This window comes from Lutra lutra, chromosome 15 (assembly GCF_902655055.1).
Source record: "Lutra lutra chromosome 15, mLutLut1.2, whole genome shotgun sequence".
NCBI classification, from domain to species: Eukaryota; Metazoa; Chordata; class Mammalia; order Carnivora; family Mustelidae; genus Lutra; species Lutra lutra.
This window is the reverse complement of record NC_062292.1, coordinates 25,813,389-25,835,389: the sequence shown is the minus strand read 5'-3', so window position 1 is coordinate 25,835,389 and position 22,001 is coordinate 25,813,389. Positions and strand designations below refer to the sequence as shown.

The 22,001-nt window shown below is 43.1% G+C and overlaps 1 protein-coding gene across 1 annotated transcript in view; it reads left to right on the top strand.

The window, feature by feature from the left end:
- PAPPA2 (pappalysin 2) overlaps positions 1-22,001 on the top strand; it is a 302,814-nt gene that overhangs the window by 131,812 nt on the left and 149,001 nt on the right. The window contains exons 4-7 of the mRNA XM_047705709.1: positions 10,191-10,484; positions 12,288-12,480; positions 15,928-16,049; positions 19,106-19,595. Of these exons, the coding sequence (XP_047561665.1) occupies positions 10,191-10,484; positions 12,288-12,480; positions 15,928-16,049; positions 19,106-19,595 (1,099 nt within the window). The remainder of the gene's footprint in view (positions 1-10,190; positions 10,485-12,287; positions 12,481-15,927; positions 16,050-19,105; positions 19,596-22,001) is intronic.

Sequence of the window (22,001 nt, the reverse complement as noted above, 5' to 3'; positions counted from 1 at the left end):
GGAAAACCTCAGCTTCCTCCCAACCAAACTATTGGACGTTGACAATTGGGGTGTTGTATCAATTGTGACACATTCATGCACAAGGTGGGTAAGGCAGCAAGTGGTGAGTAATAGCCACAGATTTGACACGTGGGAAGTCTTTGGTCATTGCAGCGAGATTGTTCCTGTGGCCTGCAGGTTCAGACTCCAGAGTGGGATAGGTGGAAGGATCTGCTGGAGGTAACCAGGGGCACTCTAGTGCAAGCAGTCATTAGATGGCTGGACTAGAGTGACACAGATTTTGTCCCCAGTCCACCGTTCTTCTCTTTTCAATGCCAAAGCAGGATGATTCTCCCAGGAAATAAGGAGTGAACAAGATATATAAGCTGGAGAGCACATGTAAATATGAGGAATTATAGAAGCATCCACAAGACAAGCTACATGATGAACAGCTAGTGGGTAGCTATTATAGATTCAGCAAATGGGGTTATTCTGGTGTCCTGGGATTTTGAACACAGGGAACACTCCTGGATATTGAAAACTTTAGACAAAATTGCTCCATGATATGAATTTCATACCCTGAAATTGGGGATGCTCCAAAGGTAAGTTCATGCATTTGTAAATAGGGGGAGTGAATAATCACCTTTTATATGACAACTTGAAAGATCTTCTTATTATTTATTGTTTGTTTGTTTGTTTGTAAATTTTTATTCTTTTAGAGACAGCATGTGAGCAGGGGGGTAGGGGGAGAAGGGGCACAGGGAGAGGGAGAGAGGGAGTCCCAAGGAGGCTCCACATTCAGCCCAGAGCCCAACATGTGGCTCAATCTCATGGCCCTGAGATCATGACCTGAGCTAAAATAACGAGTCGATGCTTAGCCAATGAAGCCATCCAGTTGCCCCAAAGGTGTCCTCTTTTAAAACATGTCCTGGTAATCATTGAATCCTTGGAGCCCAGAACAGAGCCTGATATAGAATAGATGTTTAATAAATGATGAATTAATAAATAAATTTAAAAAATATCTTCCCCGTTCGTACTCTGTGGTGCCTAAAAGTCTGGTGTGTGTGTGTGTGTGTGTGTGTGTGTGTGTGTGTGTGTGTGTGTAGCAAGAAAGGATTAACATACTGTCTCAGATGCCTCAGTGATAACATCTTCCAGCTTTAATTAATCAGATTACTTTTCTCCCATGGTATGGTGGTGGCTGGAGAGCCCTGAGTGCTTGGCAGTAGGAGTGGCTGAGAGAGTATAGAAGAAGACAGAAAATTACATCACACTGTAAACTCTTCACCCTGTAGGCATTCTTGTCTTGGTTCAGTGTTGTCCAGAACAAGGACTTCCTCCTATGAGACCACAGGCTGTAAAACTAAGGAGCCAATCCAAGATTTCGAGATGAATAGATTCTGGGCTGGTTTTATTAAAAGCTTGCTGCTCTTTCTAGCTCCTGTGATCTCTTCTTTTTTTTTTTTTTTTAAATCTTCTCCATTTCTTTCTCTCCTTTGTCTTTTTAGTCTACCTCTGCACTTTCCTCCCTTGCCCTGCCCCAGAGTGCTTCTTCCTTGAACCCCTATGTGTACTTTGATGGCTTTGTCCCTTCATTGTGGAGGGTGTGTTTGGGGAAGTGTAGTTTAGCCAGTAACTGGAAGTAATCATGTAGGCACCTGCAGACCTCAACCTCCTTGTTTTATGGCCAAATAACATTTGGCCCTAAAAATTTTACAGAACTATTTCAAAGTCATTTCAACCCATGTCCTTTCCTCAAACTGCCTGCGGGGTTTTTTGTTTGTTTGTTTGTTTTGTTTTGTTTTTTTAAAATAGAAGTAGCTTTGGGAATCATTCTCTTTACTATATGCCACTCTGGCGGTCTTGTATTAAAGCTGGGAAAAGCCCCTTGGAACTTGGGAAAGCAGCATCACCTTGGGACTTTGGCTCTCTCCTACTGAGATGTCATCTTTTAATCAGCAACTTCTCTCTTTTTTTTCCCCTACACCATCCCCTAGACCACACAACAACCCTGTCTAATTGTTTTAGCTTGTCCCTTATATTCAAGGCTGAAAGGTCTTCTAAGACCTATTTGTGCTCCCCCGTCACTCCATTAAGCAACAGCTAGCTGTGCCACATGTGGCCACCAGTTGCTACATCCAGGGAGTCCCATTCATATTATATTCTATGTACAAGTTAGTGGCAGTGGCATGAAGTAACTTCAAGTCTCAGTATATCCATTAAGGTGTGCAAGAAATGTAACATTTATTTATTCTATAATTGAACGTAATCTCTATTTTGAGCCCCTGCTTAGCTGGGTGGTAGATACTTACGCTTAGTCAGTTCACTTCTTTTTGCCTGGGGCTGTAGCTGACTCTAGAGATGGCTTATGAAAGCCAAGGTTATAGGGAAAGGATGCATTTTGTCAGGGATGCTGGTCACATGAAATTGCCATGGTTTCCATCATGATTCCTTCAGGTGATCTCAGGTTGTCTGCCAGTCTTTGCTCCTAGCCATTTTTCTCTAGAATTAGGGCTCTTACTCAGGAATCCATTCCTGGAATAAGGCAAGGTCCCCTTGCTGTCAGATCACATGTACCTGTTTTGAGTCCTTTTACTGGGATATTGAAATACAGAATACAATGCACTTTATCTGGACCCATCACCATCTGTATATTCTCATTATCTCTCTTTTATCTCTTTTCTCTTCCTCCAGCTTAGAAGAATTTGTTCCAGGCTAAGATGTGATGGTGGCTTGGGTAATGTGAGGCAGAGATCACTCTCCTCCACTCACATACCTTGCTAGCTATACCCTGCATCCCATCAGGGCCCAAATGGCATAGACATTGGAAGTCTCACAGTCAGGAAAGGGCTTTTTTTTTTTTTTTTTTTTTTTTACTTTTCACTGAATCTTACACCTCCTAGTGAGGTAATGGATGAATACAGAAGAGTCTGGCTTCCTGAATTGGCAATGGGGTAAAGGGCCGGGAGCCCCCGGGATAAAATGTGAGGATTTCCAAAATGTTGCCCTCCATTCACACAATTGCTTCAGAGTTTCCCCTGAGTAGGCACTCCTGGGTTTTGTCATCAGTTCCAAGGCAGCCTTGTAGGACAGGTGTTGGGGAGGTGACTGAAGATAGAGTCTGATAGTATCTTAGAGTGAAGACTGAGGAATGAAGATATTGTTGAAAACACACTGACATGTCTCTTTTAATTCCTGTTTCAGTGTCTTAAGTAAAAGCAGAGAGCACAAAGAAAGCAATTCAACTGAAGATAAGAGAATCCCATTCCCCCATTTAATACCACATTTTATCCCTTATTTGTGTCTTAGTTTTGTCCTCTAAGATGAGGAGAAACAAAAAGGGATAGTGGTTTTGAGTATAAGAAATGATCATTATATTCTCTATAACTAAGGAGGTAGGAAGGACAAGATTATTGGCATTACATCTGACCTACCTGCAAGGTGTATGAAGAATTACACTAACTGTCCAATCTTACAAGATTTCCTTTCCATACACAATCATTAATTTTAAGCTATCACAGATAATTTTTGAATATCAGTGGTTTGTCTACGGATTGAATGGACACTTGTCTGTTTGTAACTTTGTCCAAATCTTGTCTGTCTACTGGGTGCCCATGGGTCTCAGGAACAGAACAATATGGAAACAAAGTTCGAGCAACCTAGGGTCAAATCAGAGCTCCTTGTGTGGAGATGTTTGTCTCCCTTGCCTGGCGATGCTCGGTTTTACTCTGGAAAGTCTGCCCTGTTTGTGGCCAGACCTTGCCTTCCCATTTTCTTGATGAATGAAGATGGTTAGGAGGAAGCCAACAAGAGGTGGGGGCAAATGAGCCTGTGTGGCCAGGCTACATTATCTAATTATGGTGATATTGAGAAATGATGGAATATACATTTGGGATTACTTTGTTCCAGAAAATAAGCTAAATGCTTATTTGTCTATATCACTATTTCAATCTCCCTAACAACCCTTTGAGGTAAGAACTCTCATATTACCATGAAACAGATGGGGAAATAGCTTTGAGAGCTTTTAAGGAATATTCCCAAAGATAAGGATCCATACATTTCCAGTGAGTGTCCATAGCCAAAGGAGGAGCCCAGGTCAGTACAAAGGTCTTGTGTGTGAGGCTTCTGTGAAGTGCTCTACGGACCCACTTGGAACCACTCAGAGCCTGACTCACGCTAGTGATGGAGTTGGAGGAACCTGTGGGCATAGGTATCAGTGTCAGAAGATGTTGCTGCTTTTTAAAAACTTTAACATAGAATAGGAACAGGAAGTAACATTTTGTACTATCTTCTTACTATTCCTGTTGAGTTGCTCCTGGAAAAGAATTGCACATTTCCCTCAGCAGGTGGGAATCCACAGCTCCTCAGACCCTCCTTGGTCAGACACATATAACAGAGATGGCAAGAGGGGGTTGTTAGTCTGGGGACTCCGTTTTTTACTTATTATCTCTCAGGTCTTGTTTCTTCTTAATGAAAAGAAGTTCTCACATTCTTCTTTTTAGATTTTTGGCAACAAGTCTTTACGCTTCACCCAGGCTTTGGTGTGACTGCCTCTCTGTGTGTGTGTGTGTTGGGAGGGATTTTTATCAAAACGTGAAAGAACTTTTGTAAACTAAACCATGAAATTAATGCTTCCCCTCTCCTACCCACATGAGTGTATGTGTGTGATTAAAACCCAATCCCTTAATAATTTCACAAGTTTATTTTAGTTGGAGTGAAGGGTGATTAGAAGAGCCGTGTGGGGCCCCATGCACAAGGGAGATGAAGGGGAGGACATGAGGACCAGGAGGCAGTGAATTGGGATCACTTGAAAATCTAGCAGATCTGAGGGTAGAATGTCTGTGGCTGCTTATGCCAGTGTTTCCCTTCCCCTGAGGCTCCTGAGAGGTGGGAGTCTTGGAACACAAGCTACAAGGTGAAGATCCATGATAATACAAGTTTTTCTTCACCTGGTATTCTGATTATCTCACATGGTTCTGGATGTGAGCTCTTAGCACCACAGGGTGAGACAAAGAGGGACTCTTAGTGACAAGCCTGGCTAATGTCCTCATTTTGCAGGTAACCTAGGGAAAGAGCAGAGCCAAGGTCATACAGCTAGTTAGTATAAGGACCATGTTCCAGGTTCCTTAAGTTCCGGTCTAATGCAATTTCGTAATTACTTGGGCTCTAGCGAGCAGAATTACTGTAAGAGGACCTTGGGCTTTTCCCTCAACATGTATTGGTGTACAGAGCACTTAATTGTAAATTAGAATATACAATATTCTATCTAATACACACATAGCAACTAAGCTTAGTATTCTGCGTTCCATACAGTGATTTGGGGGCAAAAGTCCCATATTTCTGGAATTAAAAAATGTAACAGCAAGTGAGTTAAAAGGTTTATGTTTTTAATTAAAATTTAAATGTTGTGTGGCTAAATTTATATTCTCCTGTTTGGAGAATGTACATTACAAGTGCTATGGAGGAAAACACTGGCCACCTGTCATTGTGTGGAGGAGATTTGCTGGGTGCGTTGAGGATTTGCATTTTTATGTTTCTTCCTTTCCTTATAAATAAGTTGGTTTATTGAAAGGAAAATATTCTAGATTTGTATATATCTCTTTTGGGGTGGAGGCAAAAACTTCTGGAGATTGATGAGACACCCACTATTATAATGGCCACCCACATATCCTCCTCCAGTGTCCCCAAGACCACACTCCCAGTCATCCCTCTTTCCTATTTTTGCCATGCCTTCTTCTTGGAGTCTTATTTCTGTTCAGGTATAACCTTTCTTTCTTCTTATTAATATTTTAGTAAAATTTTTTATTTATTTATTTGAGAGAGAGAGCAAGAGAGAGCATACAAGCAGGGGGAGCAGCCGAAGAAGAAGGAGAAGCAGGCTCCTCACTGAGCAGGGAGCCCAACTGACTCAGGCCTTGATCCTAGGACCCTGAGATCATGACCCAGAGCCAAATGCAGATGCTTAACCAACTCAGCTACCCAGGTGCCCCTATAACCCCTTTCTCCTATCACTGGTGAATATCCCAAGAGGACTTGGAGTGGACTGGCCATACGTATGGGTAGAAAATAACTATTGATTGGGAGTTTTCTTTGTCTTTGGTAGTGTTCCATGAATTGTGCTCTATATGTCAAAAGGTATTCTACACCAAACAGATTCTGTTCAAATGAGTTTGGGAAGTAAAGGGTTATACAGAATTGCTGCAGGGCTTCTCAGGGCCTTTAGCAGGACAATTCTCAGGCACCTGTAAATCTGCAGGAGGTGGGTGTGCCATGCTGCTTTTTTCTCAACCCTGCTTAACCATGGGATACCGCATGATTTAGGAAGAACTATCTACTCCATGTGGATCATTTATAGGTGAATTGTAGCCTTTCAAAGTCCTATTTATGTCTGATTTTTTAAAAAAAAATCTAAACCTTGCTTAGATCTGGGGAAGGGAAAGGAAGAGGGAAAGAGGTTAAGTGCATGTAGGGGGAAGGGGTCTGGTGGAGGAAGATGTAAGGTAGTGAAGGTGCTTACACACAACACCGTGCACTTAGAGTACCTTTGCTGATGTGAGTGAAGGAGAGCAGAGAGCATAATGGCGTATGAACTTTGATGATGAATAGTACTGCAGTTGATGTAAACATCAAGGGGTTGGCATCTTGAAATGTGGAAATGCTGTATTTTGGTGGCTTTATTCAGATATGGGGCATTCTGGTTGTTACTGAAATAGATCTGTTTTCAAATTAACATTATGCTGACATAATGATGCATAAATGAGAGAAATATACAGAAGATAATTTTATAAAAGGAAAAAGGGTTAATGTTGGAGAACAAGAACTTTTACTGGAAGTGATAGATACACAAAGGAGACAAGGTCTGGCTCTGTTTTACATGTGAGAGTAGACAGTATTATTTCAGGATGGGTCTTGGCATGGCTTGGTTAATGTCAACTTGTCTGAGTAGAAGGGAAGAAGCTCAAACTTGAATTTCGAAACTGCCATTTTGCAGCGAGGTAGTAACTACATGGGCAGACTGAGTCACTTATTGCAAAAACCAGTGGGTGTGGCACCAGATACCCTGTGATTCTGCTCTACCCATAAAGCCATGTATGTAGTTGTCTGTAGGGCATCACATAGAATTCAGGAATGAGACACAATCCCTGGAATATGATCCTGAGAAAGAGAGGCAGGGCTGTTCTTTTGGGGGGCTGCTGTACTCACTAGGATATTGAGAGAGAGAAAGGGCTCAGGTAGGATGAATGAAGCAAGTCTTGGGAATTGGGATCAGATCTGGGATAGAGGGGCAGGTGCAGCCTGGAAATACAACCAGAGAGGGTTGCTCTAGAGCTCTTGACATGACCTGTTTCAGGTCTTCAAGATGAGAATGAGGCCTGATCCTACCAATTTTTGGAGACAAAGAAAGAAGGTCAATTGGTTTCAAACATGGGGAGAGGAAGGAAGTGGGGATTGGAAAGTGGGGATTGGGAAGCTAGATACATAGAAATTGGGGCACTTAGAAGTCTTTAGCCTTTCCTTTTGTAAAGTTACAATGATACTACTGCTTTAATCCAAGCCCAGATTGGATCCAATGAACTTTTCTCTGAAACACCTCCCCTGGTGTTTGGGGAGATTTTGGGGAAGTGAGGATGGGTCATATTCCTGCAGTTCTGCAGTCCTGACATTCTGCAGTCCTGACATTCTGGATTGCATGATTGTTTGGTTGGACTTGTCTTTTGTCTCAATGGTTGTTGGCTTCTTGTGAGTAGGGATCATGAAATCACAAGCAGCACACATAACTGTCATTACTAAACTCGTATGGTGTGGCAAATGCTTTAGAAAACCCAAACCTACAAAAACCAAGAAGTAGGTGTCATCATCTTCACTTTATAGACAATAAAACTGAGGTTCTAGAAGGTCAAATAGGTGTTCAGAACTCAGATATGTGAAGAGTCAGGGTTCAGACCCAGACTTCCCTGGCTCTAAACCCTATATGCTTTCACCCAGACAATGGAACTCAACTGGAGACGTTTAAAAAAATACTGAGGCAGGATGCCTGTGTGGCTCAGTTGGTTAAGTGTCTGCCTTTGGCTCAGGTCATGATCCCAGGGTTCTGGGATACAGCCCCACATCAGGCTCTCTGCTCAGTGGGAAGCCTGCTTCTCACTCTGTCTGCCAATCCCCCTGCTTGTGTCCCCTCTCTCTGTCAAATGAATGAATGAATGAATGAATAAATAAATAAAATCTTTTAAAAAGATACTGAGGTACGTATCCTCATCTTTGAATATTTGGATTCATTTCATCTGGGCTAGCGTTTGGACATCTGTGGGGTTTTGTTTGTTTGTTTTTGCTTCTACATATAAGTTTATTTTTTTAATGAATTAATTATAATTAAACATAGATTGGGGAATATCCTTTCTCTTTTCCATAATTTTACTAATTTACATTTCTATCAGTGTAGTGGATTTTTAATTTTTTCTTTTACTTTAATCCCAGTATAGTTAACATATAGTGTTACATTAGTGTCAGGTATACAGTACAGTGATTCAACAATTCCATACATCACCTAGTGTTCATCACAACAAGCATACTCTTTAATCGCCATCGCCTATTTTGGCCACTCTCCCACCCACCTCTCCTCTGGTAACCATCATTTTGTTTTCTGTAGTTAGGAGTCTGTTTCTTGGCTTATCTCTCTCTTTTTTGTCCTTTGCTCATTTGTTTTGTTTCTTAAGTTTCACATATGAGTGAAATCATATGGTATTTGCCTTTCTCTGACTGACATATTTCGCTTAGCATGATATTCTCTAGCTCCATTCATGTTGTTGCAAATGGCAAGATTTCATTCTTTTTAATGGCTGAATAATGTTCCTGTGTGTGTGTGTATGTGTGTGTGTGTGTGTGTGCATGTGTATACACACACATACTCTTCCATTGTATATATATATTCCATTGTGTATATGTGTGTGTATGAATGTGTGTGTATATGTCTGTATATATATACACACACACACACATTCTTCCATTGTGTATATATATTCCATTGTGTATACATGTGTGTATGCATATGTGTGTGTGTATGTCTGTATATATATATATATATACACGCACACATACTCTTCCATTGTGTATATATATTCCATTCTTCTTTATCCATTCATCTATCAATGGACACTTGGACTGCTTCCATAATTTGGCTATGGTAGATAATGCTGCTATAGACATCAGGGTGTATGTATCCCTTTGAATTAGTATTTTTGTAGGTTAGGGGTAAGTACCCAGTGGCGATTACTGGATAGTAGAATAGTTTTCTTTTTAAATTTTTGAGAAATCTCCGTAACTGTTCTCCAGAATGGCTGCACTGATTTACATTCCCACCAACAGTGCAAGAGGGTTCCCATTTCTCCACACCTTCCTCAATACTTGTTTCCTGTGTTTTAGATTGTAGCTATTCTGACAGGTATGAGATGATATCCCCTCCTAGTGTTCCCCTGATGATGAGTGATGTTGAACATCTTTTCATGTGTCTGTTGGTCATCTGGATGTCTTCTTTGACAAATGTCTGTTCATTTATTCTGCCTATTTTTTAAATAGGATTATTTATTTTGGGGGGTGTTGAGTTGTATGAGTTCTTCATATATTTTGGATATATTAGCCCTTTATCAGATGTGTCATTTGTAAATATTTTCCTATTCAGTTGGTTGCCTTTTAGTTTTATTGATTGTTTCCTTCACTGCAGAAGCTTTAATAGATACAGTCTCAATTGTTTATTTATGCTTTTCTTTCCCTCGCCACAGGAGACATATCTAGAAAAATGTTGCTACAACCAATGTCAGAGATATTACTGTCTGTGCTCTCCTCTAGGATTTTTATAGTTTCAGGTCTTATGTTTAGGTCTTTAAGACATGTGTGTTTTTTAACTCCACTAGGTGATATTAATGTGTAGTCAGCCCTGAGAATCCTGGCCCTCTACCATGTCATGTCATCTTTAGTGCTAATCCTGCCTTCCAGTACAGTGCTCATCTATGCTAGGGGTTAAAGACATGTTTATTGATTAGCTTAGAGGGTGTTTGTGACCAAAGGGAAGAGCAGGGACTGAACACCACTAGAAGTTCTAAAGTGTTCCCTTAGAAGCTGAAATAGAACACGGTGTTTACCAGAAGCCATAATTAAGGATCGGGGGTTGCTATTCATTACATGCTTAGAGATGTTTTCCAAACCTTCCATTGCAGGTGGCGTTGTCCTCAACCCAGCCTATTATGGCATGCCTGGCCATACCAACATTATGATCCATGAAGTGGGGCATGTCCTGGGACTCTACCATGTCTTCAAAGGGGTCAGTGAGAGGGAATCCTGTGATGACCCCTGTAGGGAGACAGTGCCGTCCATGGATACAGGAGACCTCTGTGCAGACACTGCCCCTACTCCCAAGAGTAAGCTGTGCCAGGACCCAGAGCCTGTCAATGACACCTGTGGCTTCACCCACTTCCCTGGGGCTCCATTCAGCAACTACATGAGCTATACAGGTACCACACCAGTCTTGATGGGAATATTTTCTATTATGATTACATGGGAGCCCTTTGTGGCTGGGGTGGGCTGTGGAGGTGTGGGAGGTGGCGAGGACTGTGAAGTGGTTGGTCATTTATGCCAGAGATACTTATCACAGCATATTCTTTTTTCTCATGACTTTGAAGAACTTAAAGAAATATAAAGATATTAAGAGGTCTTGTGGACTGGATTCTCCTCTGCGAAAGATGGAAAGAAGAATGCACTTTTATCTTGGACAGTTTAGAAAGGGGACAAAACCAAAAGCTCTCTTGAGATTCCTTTGTTCCTTAGAACTTGGTTATTTTTGTTCTTAGCCATGTTCTTAGGCATTCATTCCGAAGTAGACTCAAATAGTGATGGGGAAAGAAGTTCCTGGGTTAAGGTGGCTCTGTGCTATTTGTTTTTGCAGTTGGTGGTCAAGAAGATGGACCTGGTTAATTTTAAGCTCAAGATCAGGATCCCTCTTTATTTTATTATTTTTATTTAAGGTATCAGATTTGCTTCCTTGAGCATTAGCCCCATGGGCTGATTCTCAGCTTGTCTACAAAAAAAAAAAAATATATATATATATATATATAGTCTCATTTAAAAAATGGTTCTACTGTCCTGGCCCTGGAAACAACCCTATTTTTTGGTCTTGTTATCCTGGATTATGTCTCTTCCTGTCCTCTTTCACCTTCCTCATTTCTGGCAAAAAGTAGTACTAATCATAGTCTCTTGATAATGGACTCAAATTTATCCCTACGAGTAAGGACTGATTTGATTTGATGATTTATTCTAAGGAGAAGGAAGGAAATGATTTTTTCAGTAAGGCCCAGGGGCTTGTTTGGTGATAAATTCTAGGACTATCCAAAAAAAGAAAAAAAAAAATAAGGATAAATTCCCAAGACCTTGGTCATGCCTTTGAAGGGAAGAAAAGAGTGGTGAGCTGGTCCTGCTCGTGACTTATCAATATATTTCCATTCATGTCTCATTTTGGTGTATAATTCAGGTGCATTGAATTCATGAGGGCCAGCATCCCTGCCTCCCGCAACTAGCACACAGTGGCCCTTGCCAGGGAGACTAGACAATGGGATGCAGAAGCCAGAGCTGTGAAAACATCTGAGAATCAGGGGGCAGTATCTGACTAGCGTGCTCTCATTTAAAAAGGCCCTAAAACTAAGATAAGTCCTTTCCCAGCCCTGTGACCCTAAAACTAAGATAACTCCTTTTCCATCCTTATGAAAATTATGTCTAATAGGGAGATGTTGCTGGCTCCAGAAATAAGCTTGAGACCTCCATTCCCATCCCTACTGCATCCTCGATGTTTTGGTTCCCTATTTCCTCGACCATCTCCACTGAATCCCCCTAACCTTGGTAGAGTCACAGGATGTAAAGCATGTGTCTGCAACTCCAGAAACGGTCATGAATAAAAAGGCCATATGCTGAAACACTGCCATCTTGTGGTTTCCTGAATAAGTAACCTTCAGCTAGGAGCAATCTTCTGCCTCAGGGCATGAATCTTACCTTGGCTCTGTCCAACAGCATGGTAATGGTCCTGCTTTAGGGATAAGCAAGTGCTATTCTGTGCCTTCTCTTTCCCACTTGCAGCTTTGATACTCTCCGGAACAGAATACATTTAGTCATTTGGCAAGTCTTAATGGAACCCAGTGAGTGTGAGGCATTGTGTTGGGTGCTAGTGACTTAGGGCACAAGCCAGGCAGACCTCCCCCCTGTCTTAGTGCTCTTTCCAAGTTAAGACCTTTATCTCTCTTGTTCCTTTTTTTTTTTTGTCTCCACAGATGATGACTGCACCAACAGCTTCACCCCGAACCAGGTGGCCCGGATGCACTGCTATTTGGATCTTGTGTATCAGCAGTGGAGTCAAAGTCGGAAGCCCACCCCCATTCCCATCCCACCCATGGTCATCGGGCAGACCCACACCTCCCTCACCATCCACTGGCTTCCTCCAGTCAGTGGGGTTGTGTATGACAGGTGAGAGAGAGGCGCTTGCCCCAGGCCAGCCGCTCTGTGTTCTCTGTGGCATTTCCTGTGCACGAGGGGAAGAACGTGGAGTGGGGGGAGCCCCGGTGTGGAACGATTAATCAACACATGCACCACTGCTCAGGGCTGCCCCTCCCGGCCCCATCCTGCTCTGTCCCCGTCTCCTTAGTGGAGCTCACGGGGCGCTCAGGTAAGCTAGAGGCTCATCTTGTGTACTCACTCCTTGGCGAGGGGCCGGGCACGTGTTTCCTCTGGAATGTCACAGCTGGCAGGCTTCCAGGAGCCATGAAGTGGTTGACGAATGTGATAAAGACGACCTGACAAAGCAGAGGTGGCCTTTGCTATCTGCCCAGGTCAGCCATTGTGGACAAGCAGGGGCCTGCTCCTTGCATGGTGGTGTTGGTGGAAAGGAGGTGAGGTACCTTCCTTCAGGCTGTTCTGGGGGTCGGGGGTCTGCCACACGTGTGCGTGGGGCCTTCACCGGCTTGCGTGGTGTTTCTGATGCCTTCTCCGCCTCCTGCTGTGCCCGGTGCCTGTCCCACTTGGGGCTGCTGCCTTGTGGAGTCATTATCTGGGTATTTCCCTGTTTGCCCCTCTCCACCACAACTCCTTAGGGAAGGACTGCCTTTTGCATCTTGGTCTCTGGGCTTGCCACCACAGACACCTGATACGTGTTTTTAAAAGAGAGTCATTATATCTAAAATTAGCTTTTATTTATCCTTTGCATATTGGTATGTGTGAATACCAGGGAAAGTTTTGTAAAAAGGGAGAGAGGAAGGAAAAGCAACACATCGGACCGTTGGTGGGAGGTTGGGGAATGTGGTTTCCCCGAGCAGGGCCAGAACTCCATCTTGGCGGCCTGTGCAGGCTCTCAACTCTCAAGACCGGCCCCTGTGTTTGCAATAATGACAGGGGCTCTCATCTCTGGTCCATCTTTGTGTGAAGCGTTGTGCGGTGTGTTTTACCAGCAGGTGTCTGATCTGGTCCTTGAGGTGAGCACAAACCATGTGAGTTAGGAAACCAAGGCACGGAGAAGCACTTGGCGGCTAGCCCAAGACCCCACAATTGAATAGAGGTGAATGTGGGGCATCCGCTGGGATTTCTGAAACAGGAAACCCATATAGATTGTTTCTCTGACCTTAAAGCTTCCCATGTAGCATGCAGATAGCCCCTTTTCTAGGTGTCACCCTTCCCCACTGGGTATCAGGCCCTGGCCACGGAGCCGGATATCCCTGGAGCACATTTCCATGTTCTCCATCTTTCCTAGAAGCCTGGCAGAGAAGACAGGAAGAGACAGGGATGGGAGGAAGACAGCAAATCCTTTTTCAAAATGGTGTTCCCAGCCTTCTGGATCTTGGCACCTGTCCTAGATACCTCAATGTATGCTTAGTGCATGACATCACTTAGAACTTAAGGACCCTACAAAGCAGTTCTGATTGTCATCAGCACCCAAGCTCTCATGGGCTCCATCTGTGAGTCAACAAATGTGATGTGTTTAAGAATCCTCTTCCTGAAAGGGTGACCCTGTGCGGCTTTGGTCGGACTGGCTGAACAGTAAGTCCTCTGGGGGCATGCGCAGACTGGAGTTTTGTATCAGTTTATATAACACATGTAAACAATTTAATCTCTCAATTCTCCCTCTGGTACAAACGTTACGATAAAGCAGACATCAGTACTGGCATGCTGCGAGTCTGTTGGCAGAAAAGGCTGTAATTTGCTTCCTTCTCTCAGTGAGGTGGGCCACTGCGCGGAGGCCTCCCAACACGTGTGTCGGGGAGACTCACGTCACATACCCAGCGATTTGTGTCACACTTGGAGTTATGTTTACTCCTCCCCAGTAGGTATTTGGAATTCTTATGTCAGAGAGGAGCCCAACCACGCACTCAGCGGCAGCCCGGAGAGGCCAAGTACATCAAGGAAATGTGGTTTGGAGTTGTGTCCGCATCAGAAGTGGGTGCTGATTAGAGTCAGAGGTTGGATGTATCTGCACCTTTTCACTGCCAAAGTGCTGGACACTTGACGGTTTGGGGGAACTTGCTCAAAGGAACGAAGGAACTTTCTGTGACCTTAGGCAGTTGACTTAATCTCTCTGAGCCTGAGTGTCCTCATTTGTAAACACTGAGTTCTCGTAGGGATTAGAGATCATTTATGAAAAGCACCTAGTGGCACAATGCTAGGCAGATAAGGTGCTTAGAAATGAGAGCTGGGGAAAAAAAGGGAGCTGGTAACGTAATTATTACCTCTATTTACCAATTATGTTATTTTTCTAGTATATTACAAGCTATTCAGTTTCTCTCTCTACCTATGAGGGAACTTGACTTGCTGTCTTCATTTTCAGATACATCATTCACAGTTGGGCTCCTGAAAAGATTCTAAGTATCAGAGAGGAGCCTCATCTCCCTTTGTTATTTAGTGGTTAAAGGGCTCTTTGTAAACTGTACTAGTAGTCTCAGGGATGCCCATAAAACAAGCTCTCACAGAAGGACCGCTGAGGTCAGTCCCTGTGCTAACTGCTGGGGGCAGAAAAAACAGAGCTTGGTGTGGACTTGTTCACAGGCAAAGGAGAGAATGGGAGTGGGATTTTCAACACCATAGAGCAATGCCCCAAGACAGGAGCCAGAAGCTGTGGTGGGTATGTAGAGGAGAGTGTGCCCACCATGCTGAGGAGTAAAACTAAGTGCCACTGCCAAGGTTACATTTGAATGGGTTTTGAAGGATGAGGAGGAGTTCGCTAAGCAGAGAACCTTGAAAAGTCTATTTTTCAGGAGAGAAAAGAGCGTATTTCACATGAATGTTGTATTTGAGGAAAGGTGATTTGTTCATTGTGCTGGGAACATACGTTCATAGAAGAGCTCAAGTGAGTAAGGCTGGAGTTAGCTAGTGAAGAACTTTGGATCATGGTAAGAGATTTGGACGTGCTCCCCATAGGTGATGCATAGCCAAGGAGCATCACATTTCACATGACTTTTATTTTATGTATGTGATTTAAAGTAGGGAGTTTAAAACACAAGACCACATATAGCTAATAAGTTTACTCTGAAAATTGCTGTCTGTTTTAGTTGGGGGAACGTAAGGGGCCTTTGGTTGACTTACAGAAAGTCAGCCTAGTAAGGATTTTTGTGTTGAAAGATTCAGATTATAATTATTTTGTGTTGAATGTTCCTAGGATGGAAGCTGACCACTTTCATCTCCACAGGCTTCCTTTATGACTTAGTTAAATTCTTCTGCTTCATAACCCTGAGATTTTCATGTCACTGTGAATTTTTAAAAGATGAGGTTCACATAAGAAGGAAATGAGCTGAGAAATCGTTGTGTTCCCAGGTACCCCCTAGGGCCTCAATGCCCATCACCACTCCCCACCCCAGAGGCCTTCTGAATTTTGTGATCCCAGTTCATCCTACCACTTCCCCTCACCTCCCTTCCCTCTTTTCTTTGCAGGGTCCCAGGCAGTGTGTGTGGTGCCTGCACTGAAGATGGGACATTCCATCAGTATGTGCACACAGCTTCTTCCCGGCGTGTGTGTGACTCCTCAGGGTACTGGACTCCAGAGGAGGCTGTGGGTAAAGGACTATAGCTTTTTTGTTTATACTTGGTAGCTGCCGAGAATGGGGGTAGGGGTAAAGGGTGGAATGGTGGCATGGTGAGAAAAAGGTTGTGTGTGTGTACACGCACGTGTGTCTATGTGTGTGACTTGCTGGATATCTCCAGGGGCCTGGGAAAGACTGCCTGGTATCTTTGTGTGTCCCCCATGTGCTTAGCATGGAGGCCCAATGGCTGCGGTGAAGCAGAGGTCAGTGTAGAGGACAGAGGGATGGAGAAGACAGCTGAGTTCAAGGGCTGACTTCAGGGGGAGAGCTCAGGAGTTCCATGTTACGCACACCTACCGGCCATGAAGCAGCCTTGCCACATAACAGTGTAAGCTGATCTCTATCAGGAGAGTAATAGAGAACACATTGCAAGGAACATTGATGTACAGCCCAAGCTGGTCTGGGTGGGGGTGGGGTGGACTAGGTGTTCCAAACTGATCGTTCTCATCTATGTTATTTTATGAGTCTATTAATCCCTGGTACTGGTTGTGCTTTGGATGTGATCTTAGTTAGGCTCTAGGAGGGGCAAATGTTTTTAGCTGTCCCTTTTCCTGGTCCTCACCCGACTTCTCAGTTAGTACTCACTCACATATTATATCAAGGCCTCTAGGACAAATTAAAGCATGAATGTTATCACAGTTCAATCCGAAAAATGTTGTTGATGAGTTTTAACAACTTCTGTTGAATGGCTTAGTGTCTTCTATGACCGCCATCTTCATTGTTTACCTAGTTATCATCTTTTTCCTTCTCTTGTATTCCTTAAGATCCTAAAAACTACTTAGTAAGATGAGTTGGACACAGTCCTACTTGAGCTGGTTTGCTGTCTTGACTCTGACCAAAAAAAAAAAAAAAAAGAAGGACATTGGTTTTAGAGTCAACAGCATCTGTGAAATGTCTCCTTGAGTTCCTAGTTACTCAAATGGCAGGAGCCTCCAGGAGAAATTGGGAGGGAGACAATGTACTTGATTTTGATTGACCTTATGGAACTTTTTTCAAATGAGAGTTTTCAAGGAAGAATGGAAAGTGACTATAAAACTCACATTGGTATTGTGCTGGACTCATGTAGAGATTGGCTTTTCATAAAAGGCCATCTCTGTGGCAAACAAATTGTCCTGTGCCAGTGGTCTAATGCCCATTCAACTCCCTGGCCCTGCACTTCTCTCTTTTTAATTCTTGGCAAAATTTAAAGTTATATTGTGGAGGTGAAAGGAATAAGTTCTGGGTTCTAAATGTGTCTTGAGGCAAACCAGGTCAACTTTGAAGGCCTCCAGTTCATGTCTTAACGTGAGATCATAATAAAAACTTTCTGAGACAACACTGGTGTTGGGGTGGCTTCCAAGGGCTTTTACTCTGCTGGTTTTTGGGGGATGGCTATTGGAAAATACTGCTAAGAAATACTGGCCTTCCTTTGCTTTGAAAAGATGGAGACCCAAGTCATATTTAAAATATACACAACGAAAGTGATTGAATCCCCAGCAGAGTGCACAAACACATGTATCTGCAGATATGATCTAAATATATTTAATGACACTTCATGAATACCAACCACTTTCTAAAATGCTATGCGGAATAGGAAATTGAACCAGACACATTTCCTACTTAAATGTCATCTTTCTGGAGAGAATCTCCTTGGCTTCGTAATCTAAAAGAGACCCTGGTCCTACCCCTTTATTCTCTAGTCTTTTATCCTTCTTTGTTTTTCTTCAAAGATACCATTACCACTTTATCAATTTAGTTTTGTATTTATCAACCTACCATAAGGATTAGGAGGGCTTTTATCTTTTATCTTTTATCTTTCTTGTTTGCCACTCTATATCCAATACCCACATCAGTGCTAGGTGTGAAAGAGGTACACAGTCAATTTTTGTTGAATAGATGAATAAATGAATGAATGGATTCACAATAGAGGCAAAAGATGGTAAGATCTGTGAGATGTAACACATACACACACACACATATACACACACATACATTTGAACTTGTTTCCTCTGGGCTTTGAAATATTCTTTATTTTCCAAATTCTGAAGACTAAATAATTCTATTTGTGTTTCTAGGGAACACCGTATGGCTCTTCTACACTATCCTAGTAGGCCAGGGGCTAAATAGTGCTTATTTCATAAATTAGGAAATCGAGGCTTCATAAAGACTTGCCACGGTCACACAGCTAAGGGCACAGCACCAATTAGAGTATCACTCTGCTGATTCCTAACTTAGCACTTTTCTTCTTAATTTCCCCTTATGTGATATGGAAGAAAAACAACCTGGTAGATGATTTTTTCATAGAACTGACCTTAGTACAGTTCCAATATTTGACTTTCTACCATCTCATTTTTACTTAGCTACCACATCGCCATTTTTCCCCATTCAAGAATACATACTTCTATTTCCTGCCTGCAATTTCTTCCATGTGTGACCAAATACTTCCAAATACTTCCATGAGTGACATAACTGCTCACACATACCTGAACTAAAAGGGAAAATTCAACATGTGGTTTTAAAATTTGGATAGCAATCAGTTGGAAGGGCTGCTAAGGTGTGATCTTAGGGAATGAAAAAGTTTTCTGAGGAGCCTAGTTAAATAGAATATAATGACACACCAAAACAAACATTGGTCTTATTCATAAGTAAAACAGGCTTTCAGAAGTAGTGTTTTGTCCTAAATTATGAATAAACTAAGTACAAATAATTCTCCTCTGCTCAAGGACTCTTGAAGGACATGACTTGCCTTTTCCGCATCAGCCTCATGTTTCCACCAGGGGTCTGGGCTGCTCTATCCCTGATGCCTTGCTAGACTCCTCTTATGAAAGGCATCATGTGGAGGGGCTATGGAGCAAGACAGAATGTTTTTACATCGTTACACCTTTGTCCTCTCTAGTACTTAAGAGCTAACCCATTCAGTTGACCAGCTTCTGTAGGCATTAGCTCAAAGCTCCTTCCTCGTTCTTCTTTCTGGTTGCTCATAAGAGCTACTCCTTTTCAGACCTCAGGGCAGTTCCTAACACGTCTGTCTTTCTGTTCATCTCCCTCAGGGCCTCCAGACGTGGACCAGCCCTGTGAACCGAGCTTGCAGGCCTGGAGTCCTGAGCTCCATCTGTACCATATGAACATGACGGTCCCCTGCCCTGCGGAAGGCTGTAGCCTGGAGTTGCTCTTCCAGCATCCGGTCCAAGCTGATACCCTTACCCTTTGGGTCACCTACCTCTCCATGGACTCCTCGCAGGCACTCTTTGATACAGAGATCTTGCTGGAACACCAGGATTCTGTGCATCTGGGCCCCTTAGACACTTTCTGTGACACCCCACTCACCATCAAACTGCATGTTGATGGGAAGGTCTCGGGGGTGAAAGTCTACACCTTTGATGAGCGGATGGAAATCGATGCAGCTCTGCTGACTTCCCAGCCCCACAGTCCCTTGTGCTCTGGCTGCAGGCCTGTGAAGTACCAGGTTCTCCGTGAGCCGCCATTTGCCAGTGGCTTGCCCATGGTGGTGACAGATCCTCACAGGAAGTTCACAGATGTGTGAGTTGGGCAGAAGGGCTTTTTAAACCCTGGGGCTTCTTGGGGCTTTGGGAATGGGTTTTGCTTCCCTTTTCCCCCACTTTTTTCCATTCTGACCTGCCTTTAGTTGGAGAAATATTCGGAATCTCAGAGAAGATTTTATTCTAAAGTGGCATATCTGAGATGAAGAAAAATATTTCCCAGAAAGGGGCAAGTAGGTGGTCTGATTAATATTGCCATCATTAGGATTATGGAAAAAGGAGGTTCTTATACTAGGAGCTTCTGCTGTACTGAGAGTATTAGCCACAAATAAGTTGATCAGAGTCAACTTCTATCTGGTGACACAGTTGAATTTCTGCTTCCTTGTTGTAACTTTTGGATAATGTGCCACTGCTCCACTAACATTTGAGGACTGTAGTCAACTCTTCCATAGCTAAGCAAGGAAGCCAAGGTTCCTCCAGATCCTGCTTCATTTCAAGACTCATTTCTGATTTGTGTTTCATGTATCCCTCTCTTCCTCCTCCCTCTTTCTCTCTCTCTCTTCCAAATCCCCTCTTCCTCTTTCTTCTATTCCTTCTATGCTTAGTGAGTTCTGCCATGTTCCTGGTACTGTGTGCTCAGTGGTGGGGACACAGACTAAGGTAGGGTCATTGGCTCAGAAGAGTTCAAGGTCTAAAGTGGGAGGTTAATATCTCCAAAGGCAAATTACCCCTGCCTTGTCATTTTCCTCAGAGACTCGGGGGTAAAATGAAAGTTGTATTGGAAGTGTTATATTAGTTTTTGCTGCATTGGAAATAATCACAGAACAAAGTGGGTTAAACCAGCAAACACTGTTTTTCATGATTCTATGGGTTGGCTCTCATCAGGACTGGCATGGTAGATGGTCTGAGACAAGCTCGTATGCATACTAGGGGCTGGAGTGGCCAGGTAGATGAAGGCCTCTTTCCCTATGACCTCTCATTCCCTGGTAGGCTTTGTGTGGGCTTGTTCTTGTGGTGGTGGGAGGGCTCTAGCAGCAGAGAGGGCAAGCCCCCCACACGCTTAGACATTACTCACGATAATGTCCCTCTGGCCAAAGCAACTCACACAGCTAATTCCAGATTCAAGAGGTGGCAAAATGGGCTCTATCTCTTGATGGGAGGAACAGTAAAGTCACAGTGCAGAGGGGCGTGAACCTGGGAAGAAGGAACTGTGGCCATTTTGCAGTCTACCACAGCTACACCAAAGTAGAGGGCATTGTTCACTTTGAGCTTTTACTACATTTTCCTTTTCCTATTTGCTCTTTCACCCAGAACTAGAAGACATTGAATGGACACAAAGCTAATGCAAATGAAAAGCGAGATCATGGGACAGATTTTTAAAGCAAAAATGGGGTTTTGAGCTCCTCTAAGAAAGCTGTTATAACATTTGGCATCTAACCTGATATCCACACACATCCTCATACACAGATACACATGTGTACACACACCCACACACAACCTTTAAAGTCAATAATATCCCATTTTATGGATGAGAAAACTAAGAATTAACCTTAATTTGACTGAACAGAGCTAGTCATGGCAGACTCAAGATTAAAATCCAATTTTACGAGTCTTATTTTGGTTCCCTTTCCTTAGGGACAAACTGCCTCTTATAAATTCAGATCATTGAAGGTTGGGCTACCTGCTGCTGAGTTTTCTCCACAGAAGGGGTAAACACATGTTGACACTACCAGCCAGTCCATTTCCAGCTGCAGGGTGAGACTTTCACGTGTGACTGTGTGAGAAACCACCCTAAAAAGGGAAGCTGTTGAAATGGATGAGGAAATGAAATTGGTTTTGCTTTTGAAATATCTGGCACTCCCAGCTAAAGAAAGCTGATGTGGAAATGTAGAAGTCTTTAATATTTAGGTGTCTTTCCTATTAAAGTAACTAAAAGCCAATACGGAGGTTTTTAAAGATGTTTTTGAAACCCCGTGATATTTCCCGTTTGCTGTTCGCACCATTAAGAGTGAGAGTGGAGGCTTTGTGGCTGAGTTGAAGCATCTGTTGAAGAAGAAAGAGTCTTGGCAGGAGAGTGACAGCGGCCTTTGGGGCAGTCCCAACAACCTTTTGAGATCTTGTCCCCTAAGTCACGCCCATTCTCACGTGACTTTGGCAATTGTTTTCCAATTAGGGCAGGCACTAGACAAGAGGAAAAGGGGAGAATTTGCTTCTGGAAATTCTTGAGCTCTCTTGAGCCCCTGACCTCACTTAAATGTTCACTCTCTCATGCTCTCCACCTGATCAGAGTACTTGGGTTCTAGAGAGAGTTTGATAAACTCCTTCCATCTCTGATGTCAACCAGTAAAACTCCGTTCCTGGCATCTATGCATTTTGGCAGGTTTAGAGGTGGGGAGTAATTTAACATATTTCTAGCTGTAGGATTTCTGGCATCCTCGAAATGATG